Source organism: Lygodium microphyllum, chromosome 29, assembly GCF_053477565.2.
Source record: "Lygodium microphyllum isolate KBCC chromosome 29, Lygodium_microphyllum_v1.1.10, whole genome shotgun sequence".
Taxonomy (NCBI): Eukaryota; Viridiplantae; Streptophyta; class Polypodiopsida; order Schizaeales; family Lygodiaceae; genus Lygodium; species Lygodium microphyllum.
The window spans coordinates 42,886,302-42,908,935 of record NC_141163.1 but is presented as its reverse complement, the minus strand read 5'-3'; the positions used below and the strand labels follow the sequence as shown (position 1 = coordinate 42,908,935).

The 22,634-nt window shown below is 40.0% G+C and overlaps 1 protein-coding gene across 4 annotated transcripts in view; it reads left to right on the top strand.

Annotated features, from left to right (window-relative positions):
* Positions 1-20,175, top strand: part of LOC148010559 (putative boron transporter 2) — a 34,398-nt gene extending 14,223 nt beyond the window's left edge. For all 4 annotated transcript variants that reach the window (XM_087671534.1, XM_087671533.1, XM_087671532.1 and 1 more), the window contains exons 11-12: positions 19,042-19,312; positions 19,822-20,175. In XM_087671534.1, coding sequence (XP_087527660.1) covers positions 19,042-19,312; positions 19,822-20,022 — 472 coding nt within the window. In that variant the 3' untranslated portion in view covers positions 20,023-20,175. The remainder of the gene's footprint in view (positions 1-19,041; positions 19,313-19,821) is intronic.
* The last annotated feature ends 2,459 nt before the right edge of the window (positions 20,176-22,634 follow it).

Genomic DNA, 22,634 nt, shown 5'->3' with positions numbered 1-22,634 from the left:
ACGGGCCTTTTGGCGGCTCTTTACGATGAATGCAAATATGGAGCAGGAGAAATGGTAGAATTTGCCAGCGGGTGACGCGTTCGGCTTGCAGTTCTTCCTTGAGTTGTGGCTGTGATACACTGATTTTATGCCATCTTAGATCACGTGCAATAGTGTAACATGATAATATACCAAGATAAAGTTCCAAAACATAGAGGATTTGCATCCAACTCACCTCCCAAAAATGGGCTTATTACTAAACTTACCTCTCTTAGAGAGTTACATTTATGGACATCCGGAAGGGTGCTAGCAGCATTGGTCATAGTGTTCATAAAATGCTCATAGTGTTGGGGAACTTTAGGGTTAGGGCAGCTGAGCCCTATCTATAGGAGTCAAGGCTCCACGTGCACCATGGACCCTTGAGTCCTATAAATAGGACTCGCCTACCCTAACCCTAAAGTGCCCCTAGTGCAGAGCGATGCAAGTCCAAGAGTGGTGATCACACGATGTGCATAGTGAGCCTTGAGTCTTGTAAATAGGGCTTGGCTTCCCTAACCCTAAAGTGTCCCAACTGCATTTGCACTAGGGCACTTAATGACCACTTATGACCAATGTTGCTCTAAAGTGCGGCCCACACAAGAGTGGTGATCATACAATGTGCACAATGGGCCTTGAGTTCTATAAATAGGACTCAATAGCCCTAACCCTAAAGTGGTTGTACTACATTTAGGCTAGGTCACTTTATGACCATTGTGGCCAATGCTGTTGGCACCCACTCGATGTCCACAATGTTGCTAGCACCCATTTGATGTCCACCATGTGTGGACATCTAGATGGGTACTACTAGCATTGGTCATAGTGTTCATAAAGTGACTTGTGGACATTTGGATGGGGTGAGAATTGAGAACATAAGGTTATAGAAACAATGCCAAAGAAACAAAAGAACTTCCCAAACTAGCATAGGGACGATGAGCTCTCAAATATGTTGAGACATGGTCAAGGAGGGAGCATGAGACAAGGTAACCCCCAAAACTATGTTGGACTATTTCCTAAGGTGCCATACAACATGCACAATTAAATCCCCCTAAACCATGCTTTGCAAAGAAGTTACCCTTTGACAAGGCACCAACCAAACAATGCCAAAAGAAAAGCCTTGATTGGAGAGGAAGCTTGCTTTTCCAAATCTTGCGAAGATGCTTGCACCATCTATTCAATGTTTTATCCATATGCCACAAAGCATTGGCATGCTCCTGAATCCATGTTTAAGAGAGGACATGAAGATACATTCAACAGTCAATGCTCGAAGAGGCAAAGGTCTAGAAATAGGAGTGATGCGCCGTAAACTCCAATCTAATAGCCTAGAATGCTGATTCAAAGGAGGAATGGGTTCCATTGAAGATAGGAATATCCTTAATTTTACAGCAAACCAGCCAATAGTGCATCCCGAGATCATATCTAGTAGAAGCAACCACAAATGATAGCGCATGACCTTGGTCATCAATCAAGTCATCAAAAGTAAGCTCTTCTTGGCTCTTGGACAGCCAATGGTTCAGCAACTACTCTATTCCAAGCAATACTTTCCAGTTGCAAGGAGTTTGGCTTGTTGGGGACACACACACACACACACACAAATGCTTTTGCATAGATGGTGATGAAACGGGATCTATGGTCTTGGTTATCTTTGCTTGACCTTGGTTATACCTTCTATTCAGCACATCACTTAGAAACTAGAGCCGTTTGAATCGCACGATGCATGTGTGTCATACGTGATGATTCTTTTTTACTGGAAGTTTTGGAAATTCAGGTTTTGCAACTCTATGTTCCTTTTTATCACTTTTCCTTGGTATTTGAGATTCTTAAGCATCATGTTCATCCTTTTTGACATTTTTTGAACAAGTTGCCATTGCATTTTAATTTGACTATTGCATTAGTTCACATTGGATCTCTTGTCTAAAGGTGCTGTCTCTTTGGATTTGTTGGTATCTAATGTGCAAACAATGGCTAGGCAATACGGTATATATCATCCTACTCTTCACAAACATGATCGCAGGTTGCAGAGCAGATCTTGCCCTAGTGCATTCACATTCTTTTCTAATGGACTTGCTGCAGGACCACTTGCTTTCTACTTCTACGAGACTATCACAACTCATTTAACTTTTCAGATGCGTTCTTACCAGCAGGCTAAAATTGCTGCATTATTAGAGGGATTGCAAGATAATAATTGCTAGTCCCATAAATTCTATTGTGGTTTATATGCTTCCTTTGCCAAGGAAAATGTAGTGAAGTTGAGTAATTCTATAGGTGAAATGTGTACAAATCCTCAAACTTTTGTACAAATGTGTGGGATTATTTTATGAATCTGCTTGGGCCACAATCACCTGTTTTAGACACCATCTTGGTAGCTTGTTCTTTGTTTTGTGATTTGGTTAAAGATCAAGATTTGGTAGATATAGCTGAACTCTTAATTTGGACATAACACAAGATGTGTAACGGACACTCAAGCAAGGATAGCCCTTGATTCACATGCAAGTTGGGACAGCCCATGTTCCATGAAGTTTATAGAATCTAGAAGATTCTAGAAGATATTTGCATCATTGCTCATGTCATCACTGATGTTAGTGTGCCATGTGTTGACGTGCATGTCATGCCATGTGGCATCCTCTTGTAACGACATGTGTTCCCCTTAACCTCCCTAGGCTATAGTATAAATAGAGGTAATGGGCTACAAGCCCTTTAGTCTTGCCAACACCAGTTGTGAGGCTCTTGTGAGGTAAGTCCTCTTCTAGTTCTTGTCTTGTTTTAGTCTTGTCTTGTATCGAGTCTTGCCTTGTAATCAAGCTGCAGCCTTGTTAGTATTCTCTTGTAATCAAGTTCCTCTTGTAATTGAGTTATCTTGCAATCCAGTTCTAGTTCAATTTCTCTTTCAAGTTCTTCTCTTGTAAGTTGTGAGAGTGATCTCCTTGCTCTTGAAGAGCACTTGCCATGCTCATAATAGTTTGGCAAGACTCTCCTACCATGATCTTGCCTACTCATGATGGAGTTCGTGATGGAAGGTATTCTTGCTTCTTTACGAAGCATCCAATAGCAAATCCAAGAGCTTCAAGAATGTAATGCAAAGCTACAAGTAGAGCAACCACAAGCTTTGGGATTAGCTGTGCAAGACTTACCACGACAACTTTAAGAAATTCAAAAGACAAGTCTACATTAAGCCAAAGGTCTATCGGGACTACTGGCAACCTTCATGATCAACATAGGAAAGAACCAAAGGTCAATCTTCTAGAGAAATTTGATGGCACAAGGCCAAAATTTAGAGGTTTCCTCCAACAAGTACGATTGTTTATACGTATGTAACTAGATCATTACCCAAATGGTACTTCTTGGATCAGCCTTGAAGGAACTCCTCTCTCAAGTATAGTTCTCTCTTAGTTTGCTCCCTTGCTTGAGAAGGAATCCCCATTGTTGTATAATTTTGATGACTTTATACAAGAGTTCTCCACCACATTTGTAGAAGTAGACAGAGCAAGAGTAGCTGAAACAAATATTAGAAATCTAGCTAAGGGTCAAGACCCGTCTATATATATGCATCAGCATTTTGGCAACTCGCATGCGATTTAACATAGCATGAGGATTATTTCATTAGTAAATCTCATCAGGGATTGAAAGGTGATGTTAAAGATCTTTTGCTCACTATGTCAAAGGTGCATACACTTACTGAATTTCTCTCTCAAGCAATTAAATGTGACAACCGTCTATTTGAGAGAAAACTAGAAAGAAGTTGAAGAGCTGCTTTAAATTCAAGCATGATGAAGGCTTTTGAAGACCAACTACCCAAGAACACCAAGTATTCGAGGCAAAGCCTATGCAAATTGATATGATGCAGTTCAAGCCATTGATAGCTCAAGAAAAACAAAGACGGCACAGTAATGGATTATACATGTATTGTGGCTAGTTAGGACACATAGCTAAATATTGTCCTAATAAAGGAAGGATGAGAATTCATGGCACTGTTACTTCATTACTATCGAGAAATATCAACATCGAGCCTCAGTAGAGACCATGCGGCTGGACAAAGCTTCAAGAAACCTAAAAGAAATCTCCTTCTATCTGCAGATCCAACATTTAGCTTTATGTTACCAGTAAAGATTTACCTAGAGGGAAGATAGACAGATAGACAAGCTTTGTTAGACTTTGGAGCCACAAATGCTCTATGGATAAAAAATTTGCAGAGCAACATGGTATACAACTTCCAAGGAAAGCAAAGCCGATATGTGCAAAAGCGATTGATGGTTGATCTCTTGTTTTGGGAGTTGTTAGGTATGAGATTCAACCCATAAAACTTACCCTAAGGAGTCTTCTATTAATTATAGCCTTCAACATTATCCATTGTGCAAGTAGTCCAGTTGTTATTGGGTTACCTTGGCTAGAATTATATAACCCCGCGATATCAATTGGAGGTCTAGAAAGGTTGATGAACCAAGGCCATAAAAGAAAAAATTCTCAACCAATATACATTGGGATAAAGGTGTTAATGCGTTAAACAAAGAAACATCCATGCTTTTTGATTTATGCAATTCCAATGGAGAAGCCAAAGGACGAAAGCATGGACACACTCCCAGCTCACTATGCAGAGTTCAAGGATGTGTTTGAAAAGAAGCATGCAGATATGCTACCGGAACACCAATCTTATTAGTGTGCAATAGATTTATAAGGAGCTCAAGCTCCTTTTGGGTCCCATCTATAAGCTATCCCAAGATGAATTAGTAGAGCTTAGGAAATATATTGATGAGAATCTTGCCAAGGGATTCATATATCATTCGAAATCTCTAGCGGGTGCTCTAGTTCTATTTGTTAAGAGAAAAGATGGATCCCTCCGTGTGTGTGTGGATTATAGAGGACTCAATAAGATTACTGCCAAGAATCATTATCCTCATTCCTAAATTTAGAACTCCTTAAACGACTTGGGAAAGCTAAAGTCTTCACCAAGATAGATCTTTGTGGCACTTACAATCTTGTCAAGATAAAGGAAGGTGATAAATGGAAGACGGCTTTTCGCACACGGTATGGGCATTTTGAATATGTTGTCATGCCATTTGGCCTTATGAATGCTCCAGTAGCTTTCCAACATATGATGAATGATATCTTTATTATGATCTATTTGGATGACATCTTAATCTTTTCCTAGACCCAAGAGGAGCATGAGCATCACTTCAAAATAGTCTTAAGTAAATCGTGGGAAGTAGGTTTGTATGCAAAGCTAGAAAATGTTTTTTTCCATCAAATTGAAGTTGCGTTTTTGGGGGACGTTTTTGAGAAGGGAATTTCTATTTACCCTAAGAAGGTACAAACTATTCTAGAATGGGAGACTTCTTCATTTATGCAAGATAATCAATGCTTTTTGGGATTTGCAAGTTTTTATCGCATCTTTATCAAGGATTACCTTGGTATTGTTGCCCCTCTAATCAAGCTAATTGGAGAGGACAAGTTTGTATGGGATCAGAAGGTTGAACAAGCTTTTCAAAGATTAGAGCGAGCCTTCACCTTAGCACCCATTCTCATCCATGTAGATCCATTGAAGTCCTTTATCATGGAGACATATGTCTCAGATTTTGCACTTGGAGCTGTTCTATCCTAGATCAGTGATGACAATTGAGTTCATCCAATAGCTTTCCACTCGAGAAAATTCTTTGATGCAGAAATCAACCATGAAATTCATGATAAAGAATTTTGAGCCATTGTGGACTCTTGGAAGACTTGGCAACATCTACTTGAAGGTGCCCCTCATAAGATCACTATCTATACGGATCACAAGAATGTTGAATATTTTTTGACTTCTCGGAGCTTGAATCATCGTCAAGCAAGATGGAGTTTCTTCCTATCTAGATTTGACTTCATCATTATCTATAGGCTTGGCCACCAACAAGGAAGGCCAGATGCTTTATCTCAATGATCCTTCCTGGCACCAAAAGAAGGCCATGAAGCCCATGACCAATAGAATTTATTAATCTTGAAACCTGAGTAACTGATGTTAAGGATAGTTATTAGTAAAGCCCCAAAAGACTTTGGATTCTTATCAAAGGCCAAGAAAGAAATTACAAAAGACTTATTTGCCAAGGATATAAGGAGGCAATTACATCAAGGCCAAGAACACAACTCAAGGATTTTCAGGACATTGATGGGCTGCTCTATTATAAAGGACTTTTCTACATTCCTCTTGGACCTTTGCAAGTGGATATACTTGAGAAGAGACATGATCTCCCTGGACTTCTCTACATTCCTCCCGTCCTTTGCAAGTGGATATACTTGAGAAGAGACATGATCTCCCCTTAGTAGGGCATTTTGGGATTAACAAGACAATTGAGTTGGTTTCATGGGATTTTTGGTGGCTGTAAATGTGGAAACTAGTCAAAGACTTTCTGTGTTCTTGTGACACGTGCAACTGAGCTAAAGTCCGTCATCATCAACCTCATGGCCTTCTTCAATCATTACGTATTCCAAGTAAGCCATTGCTATCCTTATCCATGGACTTCATTGTTGAACTATCTTCTTTGAGAGGTATGATTCTATCGTGGTGGTGGTTGATTGATTCACAAAAATGGCACACTTTATCCCAAAAACCAAGAGTATCAATGGAGAAGGGACAAGGCTCTTCCTGGAATAGGTATATCGGCATCATAGGTTACCTGATGACATTGTCTATGATCATGACCCCCAGTTTATATCCGGGCTTTGGAGAAGTCTCTTTAAACTTTTGGGAGTATAAATGAATCTTTCTTCAGCCAATCACCCATAGAGTGATGGAAAAATAGAAAGAGTGAATCAAGTCTTGGAGCAATACCTTCGATGCACAATCAACTATCATCAAGACAATTGGGTGGATCTATTACTCCTTGCTGAGTTTGCATACAATGATTCCCCCTATGCCTCCACTCAATTCACACCGTTCTTTGCTAATTATGGTCAACACCCAAGGATAGACAATCATGCAAGATCACAGGAGAATAATCCAATTGCTACAGACTTAGCTCAAAACCTCTTTGATATTCATAAAGAGTTGCAAGCATCCATCAAACAAGCTCAAGAGAAATATAATAGGAATGTAGATAAGCTTCACATGTAACATCCATCATACAAAATTGGAGATGAAGTTTGGCTTCTTCGACATGATCTATGTTTTTTTTGCTCTTCCTAGAAATTGGATTATCAACGACTTAGGCCCTTCAAATTCTTGGCCAAGTAAATTGAGTCACCTATCATCTCTAGCTTTCCTAGTCCATGAAAATCCATCTTATATTCCATGTTTCAGTCTTGGAGCCATATCATACATCCAGTATCCCTGGAAGAATACCAAAGCCATCACCTCCATTCATAATTGAAGATCACTAAGAATATGAAGTAGACAAAATTTTGGGTTTGAGAATTTTAAGAGGCAGATTACAATATCTTGTCCATTGGAAGGGCTATGATGCAAGTGAGTGAACATGGGAACCAGCTTCACATCTTAAAAGAGCCGCTATTAAGGTTTGTGAATTTCATCTTCAACACCCAACCAAGCCAAGGTCTATGCAATAGCACACCATTGGCCCTTGCGGAACTCGATGCTAGAAGGGGTGGTAATGTAACAGACGCTCAAGCAAAGACAGCCCTTGGTTCATATATAAGCTAGGAGAGCCGTTGGTTTTGTGAAGATTCTAGGACATTCTAGAACTCATGTGTATCATCGCTTATGACATCATTGATGTCAGCATGCCATGTGGCATCCTCTTGTAATGATACGTGTCACCACCCCCCCTTAACCTCCCTAGGCTATAGTATAAATAGGGGGTCATGGCTACAAGCCCTTTAGTCTTGCCAACACTAGTTGTGAGGCTCCTGCGAGGTAAGTCCTCTTCTAGTTCTTGTCTTGTATCGAGTCTTGTCTTGTAATTAAGCCATGCTCTTGTGAGTATTCTCTTGTAATCAAGTTCTCTTGTAATTGAGTTATCTTGCAATCTAGTTTTAGTTCAATTTCTCTTTCAAGTTCTTCTCTTGTAAGTTTTGAGAGCAATCTCCTTGCATTCGAAGAGCACTTGCTGTGCTCATAACAAGATGAGGTGATGGAAGTTTTGTTACCTTTATCTAAAGACAAGAATTGTGGGTCGGATGGTCTCAATATTGAGTTCTTTGAGATATATGCAACTCAATTGGCCATGCCTTTGATTGCCCTATGTTAGCAAGTTTAGATATCATGAAAGAGTTGGCCTCTTGGAAGGAGGGTGTCATTAAATTGATTGCCAAAGTGGGGTGCACTTCTACTTTGAAACATTGGAGATCAATTTCCTTGACGTGCAGTGCGTACAAGATCTTTACAAAGGTTTTGGCTAAAGATTACATTATCACCTCCCTGCCATTGTGCATCCTATGCAATAGGGATTTACCAAAGGGAAGAATATTCTTCACAATGTCTGGAGTGTCCAAATGGGATATATTATGCACATTGTGAATTGGTGATATTTCAATTGGATTTAGAAAAAGCTTTTGACCATCTGCAATGGTCCTTCTTGGCTTAGTTGATGCAATGGATGAAACTTGGTTCAAGAATGTCTAGATTGATCTATACTCTCAGTTTAGACTCTTCTTCCAGAGTTTTGCTTAATGGTCCCATGGGTATGTACGCCTTGAGGTTTGGGTAAAATGGGGTTTGTGGGTAGTTTGGACACTTTATAACAAAATGCTCTTCCAAAAAGGATAGACATGGTGATTTGATTGATACTATTGGGATGCATCATGGCGTTCCTCTTGTAGGCATACCCATAGATGCTCTACCTACAGAGCATGACAAGGATTAGGAAAAGCAGCCGGTTCAGCCCTTGCTCATTGCTTATTTTGAATAGTAGGAGGTACACAACCCAAAAGACCAAAAAGTCAAAGACAATACATCTTTTTTATAACTAGGTTAGATCATAATAAAGTGCTTTGCAGTTATGTGAGGAGGAAGGACAAACCCACAAGGAGTATATGATAAAAGACAAGGGTCATTGGTACTATGTGTGGTTATAATTTGTGGCCTCGAGTGGTTAGGTCATATGATCCATGATCCATCTACTCCCCTTGGCTTTGATGAGGGAAAGTGATGCGTTGGGACTGCACGTTCTTGAGTCAAGGTGCTAACAATATGGATCAGCCATCTACTTCCAAGAGAGATGGCGTGGTCCAAATGTGTTTGCCTTGTTGGCTGATTTTTTGAAGGAAGAGTTACTAGCTGCATTCGAAACAAAAGCAAAAGGGAGGTAGTAATAGTCTTATATATAAATTTGTCTCTTTGTTCCTTATAAAAATCAGCACTTGGAATGTTGGAGCATTTACTCTCAAAGTAAACAAAATGAAATGTGGAGAATGTTGCATGCACATGCTTCAGATGTCCTATGCATAGTTGAATATAAAATTCATAAAGAAGCAGAAGGAAAGTACATTGTCATGGCTCTAAATTATTTTATAACGGGGTTCCATTGGTGAACTATATAGGTGTATTGATGATTGTACATGAGAACTTGCAGCCAATCTTGGTTAAACATGATGTATCCAGTAGATTCCTTGTAACTGAGATTACATATGAATGTGAAGTTATGTGGCTAGTTGGCGTATATGCATTGAATGTTGCTACACACTGTTGTGACTTGTGGCAATAGTTGCATCACGTCTTCAACTTGGTAAGCATGGTTAGTCTACGCAGTTATGTGAGGAGAAAGGACAAAATCACAGGGAGCCTATGATAAAAGGCAAGGGTCATTAGTACTATGTCTGGCTATAATTTGTGGCCTCGAGTGGTTAGGTCATATGATCCATCTACTCCCCTTGCCTTTGGCAAGGGAGGGAAAGTGATATGCGTTTGGACCACATGTTCCTGAGTCAAGGTGCTAATAATATGGATCTGCCATCTACTTCCAAGCGAGATGGCATGGACAAAATGCGTTTGCCTTGTTGGCTGATTTTTTGAAGGAAGAGTTACTAGTTGTATTGGAAACAAAGGCAAAAGGGAGGTAATAATAGTCTTATATTAAAAATTTTCTCTGTTCCTTATGAAAATCACCACTTGGAATGTTTGGGCCATTTACTCTCAAAGTAAACAACATGAAGTGTGGAGAATGTTGCATGCAAATGCTTTAGATGTCCTATGTGCAGCTGAATATAAAATTCATAAAGAAGCAGAAGGAAAGTACATTGTCATGGCTCTAAATTATTTTATACTAGGGTTCCATTGGTGAATTATATAGGTGTATTGATAATCATCAATACACCTACTAGGGTTCCATGGTGAATTATATGAGAAGTTGCAAACTGCATTTTTACATGGGGAACTTCAGGAGGAAGTTTATGTACAGCAGCCCATTGGTTTTGCAGTTGAAGGCTCAGAACATTTGGTATGCAAGCTCAAAAAGGCACTATATGGTTTGAAACAAGCTCCTAGAGCTTGGTATGCAAAAATAGATGCTTTCTTGCTTGGTCAGGGGTTTCTAAACAGCTCATCTGAGTCTACCCTTTACGTATGTAAACCCTTATGCTGATTATATGTCTTTATGTTGATGACCTTTTGCTCATTGGAACACATGCTGATCAGATTTCAGCATTCAAACAAAATTTGCAACAAACTTTTGACATGTCTGACTTGGGAGTTTTGCATTACTACTTGGGCATCTAGTTCATACATGATGCTCGAGGTATTGGGCTATCACAGTCAAGGTATATTGGGCAGCTTCTTGAGAAGTTTGGCTTACAGGATTGCAAGCCAGTTTGTACTCCCATGGAACCTGGACTGAAGCTGTCATTACATGATGACAGTGATTTGTTTGATATACATACATATGCTCCTGCAGTTGGATGTCTTATCTATCTATGCAACACTAGGCCGGACATACAGTTTGCAGTTTCAGCTTTGAGCAGGTATATGCATCAGCCACGTATGTTACATTGGCAAGCTATCAAGCGTGTTTTTCGCTACTTGCAGGGTACTCGATCTCTTGGGTTGCTTTACGCCAAGGGGGGACCATTGCAGTTACATGCTTACAGTGATTCTGATTGGGCTGGTGATTATGATACACGTCACTCCACTAGTGGCAATTGTTTCTTTCTTGGCTCTTCTTGCATTTCTTGGCTTAGCAAGAAACAATCCACTGTTGCCACATCGTCATGTGAAGCTGAATACAAGGTAGCTTTCACTACCACAGTTGAATGCGTATGGCTTAGACGCTTGCTAGCTGATTTGGATGTATCTGTTACGGAGCCTACTCCTTTGTTCACAGACAGTCAAAGTGCCATTGCAGTGGCACGCAACCCAGTGTTTCACGCTCGCAGGAAACACATTGAGATCCATTATCACTTTGTCAGAGAGAGGCTACATGCAGGTGATATCAGCCTTGTCTATTGTCCTACCACCAGTAATGTGGCAGACATCTTCACCAAAGCTCTTCCTCGTAACAAATTTGAAGCATTTCGCGATGCTTTAAATTTGATATCCTTTGGTGGCGGATGATCCTTGTACTCTTGATCACTCTTCACTCCAGGGGGGTTTGTTGGGTATTTGACTGACACCTCACTTACGCCTACGCTCATATGGGAGTGTCGGTGATCAGTAGGACACTGGGGCACTTTTTACTCTCGGTAGGAGAGGTTTTTTCCCCTAGACTTATAGTTTTATTGTCTTATGTGCTTATGCTACATACTTATGGGCACTTAGTGTGTGTCGGGTGTGAACACCCCCTACAACCCTAAGGTTTAAGGGTTGTACTTTGTACTTTCTGGTTACACTCTTTCAGTCTATTCTCTTGGGTGTCGTGCTTCACTCTGTCTCTCACTCTCACACTGTCTATTGAATCATGCAAACGAGTTTGCCTTCTAGTACGACCAGCCATGAGTGCTGAATCATGCAAACGAGTTTGCCTTCTAGTACGACCAGCCATGGGTGCATCCAAAGGACTATCTTGCATAGTTTGCAAATACCATCTAGGTAACTATCTAGCATCCTGACTGTGTGCAAGCTCTTGCTGAATTTCAGTTTCAGCATGATGCTGAATATTCCGATCAGCCAATGGCTGAATTTCTGCACTTTCCATAGGAGCAGCTGGCTGAACATTGGGTTCATTTTCTGAAGCTCCAGCTGAATCACCAAAAGAAAAACATTACGGGCAGCCTGATATGTGTCAAAACCAGCCAAGGATAATTCTGATTTTTCATCAAAAACAACATCCCTGCTGACAAAAACCTTCTTTGTAACGGGATCATAGAGTCTGTAGCCTTTGCTTTCATTGCTATATCCCATAAAAATGCACTTAACAGCCTTGTTGTCCAACTTTTTTCTAAGTACCTGTGGAATATGGGCATAGGCAAGACATCCAAAGGTACGAAAGTGACCAACTTACGGCTGTTCCAAGCCTCAAAAGGTGTGATGGTCTTCAAGGCTTTGGTAGGGCATCTGTTCAAAATATGGCAAGCACACATGACTGCTTCCATCCAAAAACTATGAGGCAAGCTCTTTGCCTTCAGCATACATCTGGCCATCTCCATGAGTGACCGATTCTTCCTCTCTGCTATCCCATTCTGCTGTGGAGTATAGGCAGTAGTATACTGATGGACTATGCCCTTCTGCTGCAAAAAGGAATTCAGTATAGAGGACATGTATTCCCCCCCTCGGTCCGAACGGAGAGTTTTAATTTTGCATCCGGATTGATTTTCAACAAGTGCACTGAAAGCCAAAAATGCATCATACACTTCTGACTTCTTTTTCAAATAGTAGACCCAATAAAAACGTGTAAAGTCATCAATGAATGTCACAAAATAATAACAACCGCCCAATGACATGGTTTGCATAGGCCCACAAACATCTGAATGCACCAATTGCAATCTGGTTGTTGCTCTGAAAGCAACATCACGAGGAAATGAGAAACGATGCATTTTCCCCAAAATGCATCCCTCGCATAAGTGCTCAGGAGGTCTCTCCAAGAGAGGTAAGCCATCCAGCATCTGAGTACACTGCAAAAGCATCAAACTGCCAAAGTTTACATGCCCCAAACGAGCATGCCATAACTCCGCCTATATCATAGCAGGAGTAAGAGTGGATGTCAAATATGCCGACTGATCTTCTGAAAGAGCATCCAACTCATATAAACCATGACACAAAGATCCTGTCAAGACCAAAGTCATGCGTTCTTTATCTCTAACCATGCAATGGTCATCATCAAATGTGACCTGCAAACCACAACGTGCCAAAGAAGAAATAGAAAGCAAATTCTTCTTGATTCCAGGCACAAACAAAGCATCCTGCAGGCAGAGAATAGAGCCATCAATGGCTGTGAGCTGAATCTCCCCAATACCACGAACAGGGTTGGCACACTGTACCGATTTCCCAACGGGAGGTGCACTAACTGAAGCAAACAAATCTCAGCGAGATATAATATGTCTAGAAGCACCATTGTCAAAGAACCAAGTGTCAGCATCCTCTGTAGAGCTAAGTGCTCTATCGGCCCAAGAGATGTCATAACTGCAAGTGTAAAAACAATAGTCCCTGTCCACAACAAAGGACGCGGACTCACTAGCAGTGGAAGGAGTAGTAGAAACAGACATTCCTGACTCCTTCTTCTTCTCTTTGGCAATGCGCTTCCTGCACTCGTGATATAGTGGCCGGGCTTCTTACAATAATGACATTTTTCTTTTTTAGCTTGCGTCTCCCCTTGTGTCTGATTCTGCGATGTGCCCGAAGTGCCAGAACTTTGTGGAGCATTTTTCACCTTGCTGTTTTTGCCTTTCTGTCTTGCCACAAAAGCCTGCTCAGAGACTATAGCATCCACACCACTATTTTTCCATGTTTGCTTCTCCTTTAGAAGTAAACTAACCAGCTGAATAAAAGTGAGTGGGTGCTCAGCAATCCTCATGGTGAGGTTCAAGGCAGTATGAAAAGACAAGTACGAAGGAGGTAAGGAATTCAAGGTGGTGGATATTAACTGTGCATCCGAAAAATACTCATCTACATTCATGAGCTGCTTCCTCAAGTCCTGAATCTTATTTAAGTGATCCTGCATAGAATCACCCTCATTCATCTTCAAAGTCTCCAACGCTTTCTTCAAAAAAGAGATCCGAGTCTCATTCTTTCCTGCAAACATATGCTCCAAAGTCAACCATGCATCTCGTGAAGAAGATGCTGAACGAATGTGAGGGATGATGGACCGCTGAACTACCAGAGCAATCAACAACAAGGCCTATGCATCATGTGTATCCCGAGCTTTTTGAGCTGTAGTTCTTGGAGGAAGTGGCTGAGGTGGAGCGGGCTGAGATCCCCGTTGTCCACGTGCGCCATGGGGAGGAGGAGTAACGGGAGCTACAACTCCCGGTCGAGTTTCCTCTCCACTGACATAATCCCATAAATTCTTGGCCACTAATACATTCTTCATCATGAATGACCATAGCGAGTAATTGTTTCCGTCCAATCTGTCTTCCTTGGATACATATGTAAAGACATCACCTCCCTGATTTGCCATGATGTCAAATTTCCAAAGACAAATGAGCAATGTCAAAGCAGTAAGGATTGGAAATCTGCAAATTTCCAGAAATTGCAGCAAACACACTTTTGCAATTAATGTGCAAGGGCGTACTCTGTCAAAAACTGTCTTTTAATGCACGCTTCCCAAGGTGCAAACAGTGCTCAGCAACACTGTTATATCAAAATCCCCAAAATTTTTGCCAAAATGTCTGTCACAAACAGTGTTTCTGTGACTGTAACAGCAGTTCATATGCAACTGTCCTCAAAATACACAAAAGCCCCAAAATTTCTAATGAACCAGTCCAAAAATTTGCATCAAATTTATTGCACACTTGTATCCTGTGCTGTGTCTGCCGCGTATGAACCTCCTCTTCTAGAATATTTGTTCTGGACTAAAAATAAAAATTTTTGTTAAAAAATACCTGACGTGGACTGCAGGCTGACAGGGCAGTGTGGCAGGTCGTTCGTCGTTGGTCGACGGGACGGTCTAGGAGATGTTGACGTTGACTGGGCGTGTTTGGTGACGTCTGCAACTGGTGGCGCAAACTGACAGTCAGGCGGGCAGTCAGGCGGAGGGGCTGACGACATGGAGCTGTGCAGGCGGCTGGGGCTGGGGCTGGGGCTGTGCGCTGGAGGCAAACGACGAGCTGCACGCTGGCGACTGGAGAGCGGGAGGCTGGCGACTGCTCGTGCTGGCGACTGACGAGCAGGGGGCTGGCACGACTGACGAGCGGGAGGCTGGTGACTAGCAGGCGACTGACGATGAGCTGGACGTCTGGTGGCTGTTTGACGACTGTTGACGGACAGCACTGGAGAGCTAGAGGCTGACGACGCCCAGGCCTGCTGGCAACTGACGAGCGCCCTGTGCACGCTGAACAGACACAGGGCTGAGGACATGCTTGGCTGAGATGTCGGCTCCTGCAGGTGTAGTGGAAGCACGCAGGTACAGGGCGAAACTGACGGGGGCTGCAGATAGTGGAAGCTTTAGTCTGCAGACTGCAGACTGCTCTGATACCAAATGTGAGATGGAAGGATCGAGGTGCAGCTGAGATTCAGTAGACAGTGTGAGAGTGAGAGACAGAGTGAAGCACGACACCCAAGAGAATAGACTGAAAGAGTGTAACCAAAAAGTACAAAGTACAACCCTTAAACCTTAGGGTTGTAGGGGGTGTTCACACCCGACACACACTAAGTGCCCATAAGTGTGTAACATAAGCACATAAGACAATAAAACTATAAGTTTGGGGGAAAAAACCTCTCCTACCGAGAGTAAAAAGTGCCCCAGTGTCCTACTGATCATCGACACTCCCATATGAGCGTAGGCGTAAGTGAGGCGTGAGTCAAATACCCAACACTTTTGCCCCCCGCGTCTGGGCACGTTCCCACAATTGGTCAATATCCTTTCCATTGTGTTTTTGGCCCGTTCTTTTCCTATGTGGTAATTTGGAGTCCTTGGATGCCACATGTGGGTGACATTCCATACCCCAGTCCCCTTGGATTCCATGCTCTAGCCAACCCACTTTTGACAGTTTGACTTGGGCCTTGGATGCTCTTCTTTCACACTCCTCTATCTTCTTCCACCTTGGATTCCTCTCTTCTTCCACTCTCTTCTTTAGCCTCCTCTTCTCTATCCTTTCATACCAAATCAATAAGCATTCTCAAGCCTGTCTCTCTTCAGGCAAGCTATCTATCTATCAAGCCTATCCCACCCCCTCTCTCTCTAACTTTCAAGCCTCTCACTCTTCTCTCCTTCTCAAGGCTCAAGCCTCTCACTATCCCTCTCAAGCCTCTCTCTCTCTCTTCTCTCTCCCATCCGGGTTCGAACTTCCAACTTCCAAGCCCGAAGGTGCAACCCTTCATCGGCATCACGACTTGTGAGAAGCACGAGCCTTCAATTTGCACACCATCCATATGGAGAGACACACAATGAAGTCCAACCAACCTCTAGCATTGGACATGCAAGTATTGTGGCAAGTGCTACATAAGTGGTGTGATCCGACTTCTCCAACATCTTTCGAAAACGGAGTGCAAGTTGGTCCATGCAAGGAAATCCCTCAAAACATCGTGGATGAGATTCTCACTAAGGTGAGAGGGGGATCCACTAGAGGAGGAAGTGGCATATCAGCACTAACACCTATGCCTACTAATGAGGAAGCATTGAATGTGGATGTATCTTCAACCGATGTGTATGATGCCTTCTACATTAGTGGTGTCGGCTTCACATCCGTATCCGGCTTCGGCAAAAGATAAAAAGTGGAGGCTCATGCGATACTAGAAAGGCAATCCTCTTTGTGTGAAGCTGTCGGTCATGTGCGTGGATTGGTTGCCTTTCTTAGAGAAAGGCAACGACTTGCGGACATTGAAATTGCATGCACGGTGATTGAGTGCAATCTTGCATTTAATGTCCTAAAGCAAGAGCAATGAAAGAAGATGGTAATAGCCATTGCTAATGTGGGTTCATGTGAAGGATGGACTAGTGTCACATATAATGATATAAGGACAAGAAAGATTGATGAAAAGAAGGAAAGGATTGATAGAACCCTTGCTCTTATTTGGGCCACATGGACAAATTATGGTTACTCCATTCTCACCAACAGATGAAGTGATCATAAAAAACAGAGCATCATCAACATACTCATCTCATGTCCACTTGGCACTTACTTTTTATGGGCCATAGATAATTGTAAGAGAGGGAGGAAAACGACGGGTGCATTCATTTATTGCCACATTTGGCAAGCTATCATTAAGATATATGTTGCCTTTTGAAAAAAAAAATCTTTCATAATTTCAAGTTTTGTATTATAAACTACAATTTATTATTTAATGATCATGATTCGTGACGCCTCTCTGTCTATCTCTCTTTCCCCCAAGCCTCTGTCTCTCTTAATTCTTGAATCTTTTTAAGGCTCAATTCTCTCTCTCTCTCTCTCTCTCTTTGTAATTTGTGGTTGTAGGTGGGTCTCTTAAATGTGGTGCAAGTTGTTATTGACAATGCATTGAATTGTCTGCACATGGGGCTTTTGCTTGAGGCCGAGTTTCCTACGATTGTGTGGATTCCATGTGCAAGTCATTGTTTAGACTTACTCATGGAGGACATCGGGAAGCTTAAGTGGTCGAAGAGGACGGTCCACAAAGCTACATCAGTTGTCACCTTATTCACGGTAAAGGTGAAAGTGCTTGCGACGTATCACACTCGAGAGTTGAAGAAGCCTTCTTTAACTTGGTTTGCTTACATGTGGTCGTTGCTCAAGCGCCTTTATGAGGTGTGGTCCACTCTATGCCAAATAGTGGTGTCCACTATGGAATGAGTGGGATGAGCATGAGAGAGAGGAGGCCAAAGCCATGTAACACTTGTACCTCAATGAGCAGTTTTGGCAAAAAGTTGGTGTCATTGCCATTGTTGTGACTCCCTTTTATAGGGTATTGCGTATGAGTGATTGCACTGGGGTCCACTATGGGTCCTTCTCGTTCACTTCTTTAGAGCGGCATTGGTGGAGGTGTGTGCTTGCACGGTGATCGTAGACATAGTGTGCACATGTTCTAGAGATAGCAGAGAGGGGATGGGCATGGATGCACAAGCTTATCCATGGTTTTGCACCATTGGTACATCTAGCCTACAAGTCGCTGGCAGTCATGGACAATAAAGAGCTCTGTTCGGACCAGCTTGCATATTTGACTTGCGTGGTTGGTGTGGATGACCACAATGCAGTGCTAGAGGAGCTAGGATGCTATGTAGATCAGAGAGGGCATGTGGCATTTGCTTCTCCCACTTGTTGGAGGAGAGTCACTTGTGAAGCCTCCCTTTTGGTGGCAAAACTTTAGATACACGTTGGACATGCTTCAGCCCTTACCCATGAGAGTCCTTGCTCAGGATTGCTCTTTGGGTGCATGTGAAGCCTCTCTTTTGGTGGCAAAACTTTGGATGCACGTTGGAGACCCTTCAGCCCTCCGCCATGAGAGTTATTGCTTAGGATTTCTCTTGAGGTGCCAGTCTCATAAATTCTTTTGGGGTTTCCATGCATCTCCCGCTTCAGAAAACATGGTTAGATTGCAGCATGTAGAGGGTGAGTGATTACAACATAGGTGCGCTAGTGCAACCATGCTAAATGACTAAGGTTGAAAACAACCATCCATGTAGAGGGTGAGTGATTACAACATAGGTGCTGTAGTGCAACCATGCTAAATGACTAAGGTTGAAAACAACCATCTAGAGATAATTCTAATCTACTCTTGCATTCTCAACAAGATTGATCACAACTAGCAGAATATTGAGGGTGTATCCAGATAATGTGTGCATATGCCTTTTATTTCTTGTTAGTTCTTTCTTGTGTGCTTCATTATTTCTGTATGTATCATCTCTCTCTAAATCTGAGTACTGAAGGCTTGATCTGCCAGTTGTGTCATTTCTTTTTAGATTTTGGAGAAGTTTTACTCAGTTTATGTGTTCTTGGTTTCCAGGACTTCTTTTTGAAAATTTCGCTCCACATCACTTCCTTAGTCTGTTCATTGAGTTTCTGTGAAGGTGTATTAAGCATGCCGTGGTATTCTTTTTACAGGGTGCTGGAACAATCTCATGCCTCATTTGTTGAGGCAGTCCCCTTCAAGATAATCAGCATTTTCACCATTTTTCAGCTCACTTATCTGGCAGCATGTTTTGGCGTTACTTGGATCCCACTTGCAGGAGTATTGTTCCCTTTGTTGATTATGCTACTAGTTCCTGTTCGAAGGTATATTCTGCCCAGGTTCTTCAAAGGTCCTCACCTTCAAGAACTTGACCGAGCCGAGTATGAAGAAGCCGCTGCCATGACACGTGATGTGGCTATCAGGGTACGATTTTCTGGCATTTCAAGGTTTTCAAAGTCAATCCAGTTCTATTCACAGCACACAAAACAGATAGAAGCTTCTACAAAAGCAACCGCTTATACTACACGAGCTCTGCTCCCAATATCAGAACTTTTATCAAGAGGAAAACTTGTGCTAGGCATTTTCTTGTGTAGCTGTGTAACTAAAAAGATGGTTTATGGTTGATTCTGATAATTTCACGTTAGCAGGTTCCCTTTCTACCTTTTGTGAAATCATTGTTAATATCTCACATCAATGAGGCCTGAATATGCAATGATAGCCTGATGAAGTTACAGGGGTCAGACATGAGAAGATTTCACAGGCTGTATGGATGCATTTCTCTAGTCGTTCTATTAGCAGTCTCTGCAGATTTCCCTTCATGTTATATCCATGAATGGCTGGATGATAGACATCAAGTTTGTGTTACTCATGATGACATTAGATGGTTTCTTGTTTCTTAAGAGTTCTTACGAGGCACTGGGCATTGCTTGTAGGAGGCTGACAGCAGTGGACTTGGACGGGCATTGGGGTTGGATGATGAATACGATGCTGGTGAAGTATTTGATGAGATAATTACGAGCAGCCGCGGTGAGATACGGCATCGCCTTAGCTCTGCTCTAGCAGCAGTGGATCTAGAACGGGGTGATGATGAGCTGGTGTTGCAAACTGTCCAAGGACCGCACTCGCCTCACTGATCAAACTGTAACTGCTAAGCACGGCTTGATCCTTGGTATCAGTTGCCATTGTTCTGATTTCTTCAATAATGTTTTTCAGAAGGTGGGAGTATACTTGGTCTTGCTCGTCTCTGTCTTTTCTTAAAGGCGAATACAAATCTTCTATTCTATTTCTATACTTTTTAAAAAAAATAATGCGCAGTTTATTTATTAGAAGGCTTTTTCTATAATTATATTATGCTCACTAAATGTATTTCTATACTTTTCATTAGAAGGCTTTTTCTATATACTTATATTATGCTCATTATTACAATGTTTTTTTTATTTTGGGGGGGAGGGGAGGCGAGTGCCACCTGGCAGCTTCTCATCACATCCCCGAAACCGCATTCCCCGGGAGAGAGTATATGGGTCTCCCCTATACAGGAGAGAGGAGGGTCTCTCTCTCTCTCTGCCCCCCAAAACTTTTTCTTAACATTCTCGATAGGTGGTGAGGAGGGGGATATAATTACGTGTATAATAATAATAATACATATAATATAATTATATGTTAACTCAATAATATACGTATTAATCATAGTTATTAATACATTAACATTGATTATGTATTAATGACCAATTATTTCTATACATTAATTAATTATTAGGAAAAAAAATATAACTACATATATAGTTATAATCAATATGTACAATTAAAATTGATACATATATCTAAAATTAATATGTACATTATATATTAATACTTAACTCTAAATAATAAACATGTTAATGTATGTATTATGTATAGTTAGTTATTATTATGTATTATTGTCCTTAATGTACTATTCGTATTAATAATTAATATAATATTATAATAATTATAATTATTAAGGCATTGATGTACTTGATTGTGTATGACAATTAGTATATATAATTGTGTATGCAATAATTAATATATATTATAATAATACATATAATACAATTACATTAATTTAATAATATTTTGATTAATTAGAGTTATTAGTATGTTATATTCTATCTTCTATACTTATTATTAGGTCTTGAGAAAGTGCCACATGACACCTCATCACCCCCAAAGCCTCATCTTTTTTTCTCCTTTTCTCTACAAAATTTTCCAACTCTTTTTTCTTTGAGGGGTTCTCTCTCTCTCTCTCTCTCTCTCTCTCTCTCTCTCTCTCTCTCATAAAGCTTGTTCTAACATTTTTGAAAGTTCTTGATAGGTGGGGAGGGGGATCCTCTCTCTTTTGAGATAAATATTAAAGTATCATTAAAAAAAAAACATGTTGCGACAAGTAGGGTGGCTCTTTGTGTCTTTGTCTCTCTCTCTCTCTCATATTTTCATATAAATATTAATTAAAGTATTTCTTTTTTAATTAAATGTTATTATGTATACTTATATAATGTCTTATTTGTATTATTTATAATTACAATATACATAATACGACAATTAATATGTATATGATAATCTCTCTCTCTCTCTCTCTCTCTCTCTCTCCTTGCTCCCTATAATAACACATTATTACAATTAAATATAATTGTGTATATTTATACTTTGATAAATAATTAATTCTTAATTATTATGTATAATATATAATTATGCATGTGATAATTGATACATATAATAATAATAATACACAATGTATTTATATATTAATTTTATGTTACACATCAATTTTACACGTATTGTTTATACTTATTAATGCATTTTTGTAATTGATTACCTATTAATAGTTAATATATTAATACTTTCATTAATTATTAAGAGGTGTATAACATACGTATATTCATAATTAACATGTATAACTTTTATTAATACGTTTTTTAAAAAAGTGTATGTAGATTAGGTATCAATATGGAAGAATAAATTATTAACAAGTTAATCTACCAATAGATATTATATACAATTAGTTATTATTCAATATAATTTTTCTTTATGTATTATTTGCATAAGTGATAACTATAATCTACTTATTATAATTATCAATGTGTTAATGCACTTGATTATTTGTGTAATAATTAATGTGTAATTAATAATACATATACATATACTTAATATTATGATTAGTATGCATAATGGTGGAATAAAATAATTGATAAGATAATAATAACTAATTGTTAATATTTCAGTCAGTCATTAATAAAAGATGCATAATTATATTTCAATTAACGTATTGTGCGTACATAATTATGTATATATATTGTGTGTGTGTGTATATATATATATATATATATATATATATATATATATATATATATATATATATATATATATATATATATATATATATGTAATATTAAAAACTTTGATATTAATAATCTAATGATATATAGAAGTATAATTATACATGTGATGTGTATGTGTATTTATGTGTTACATAATACATGTTAATCTAAAATCACACCATAGTATTATACATGTCAATACATACATATCACATATTAATGTGTAAATTAATATATTTAGGATTGGTGAATAATTATCGTACAATATTTACATATGTTAAATAACATTATACTTGAATTTAATGTGTCACACGCACACAAAATATGTTCGTACAAGATTAAATAATTGTATTATATATGTTAATATATATAAAATGATGTCATATATAGTATACATTACAATTAATGTATAA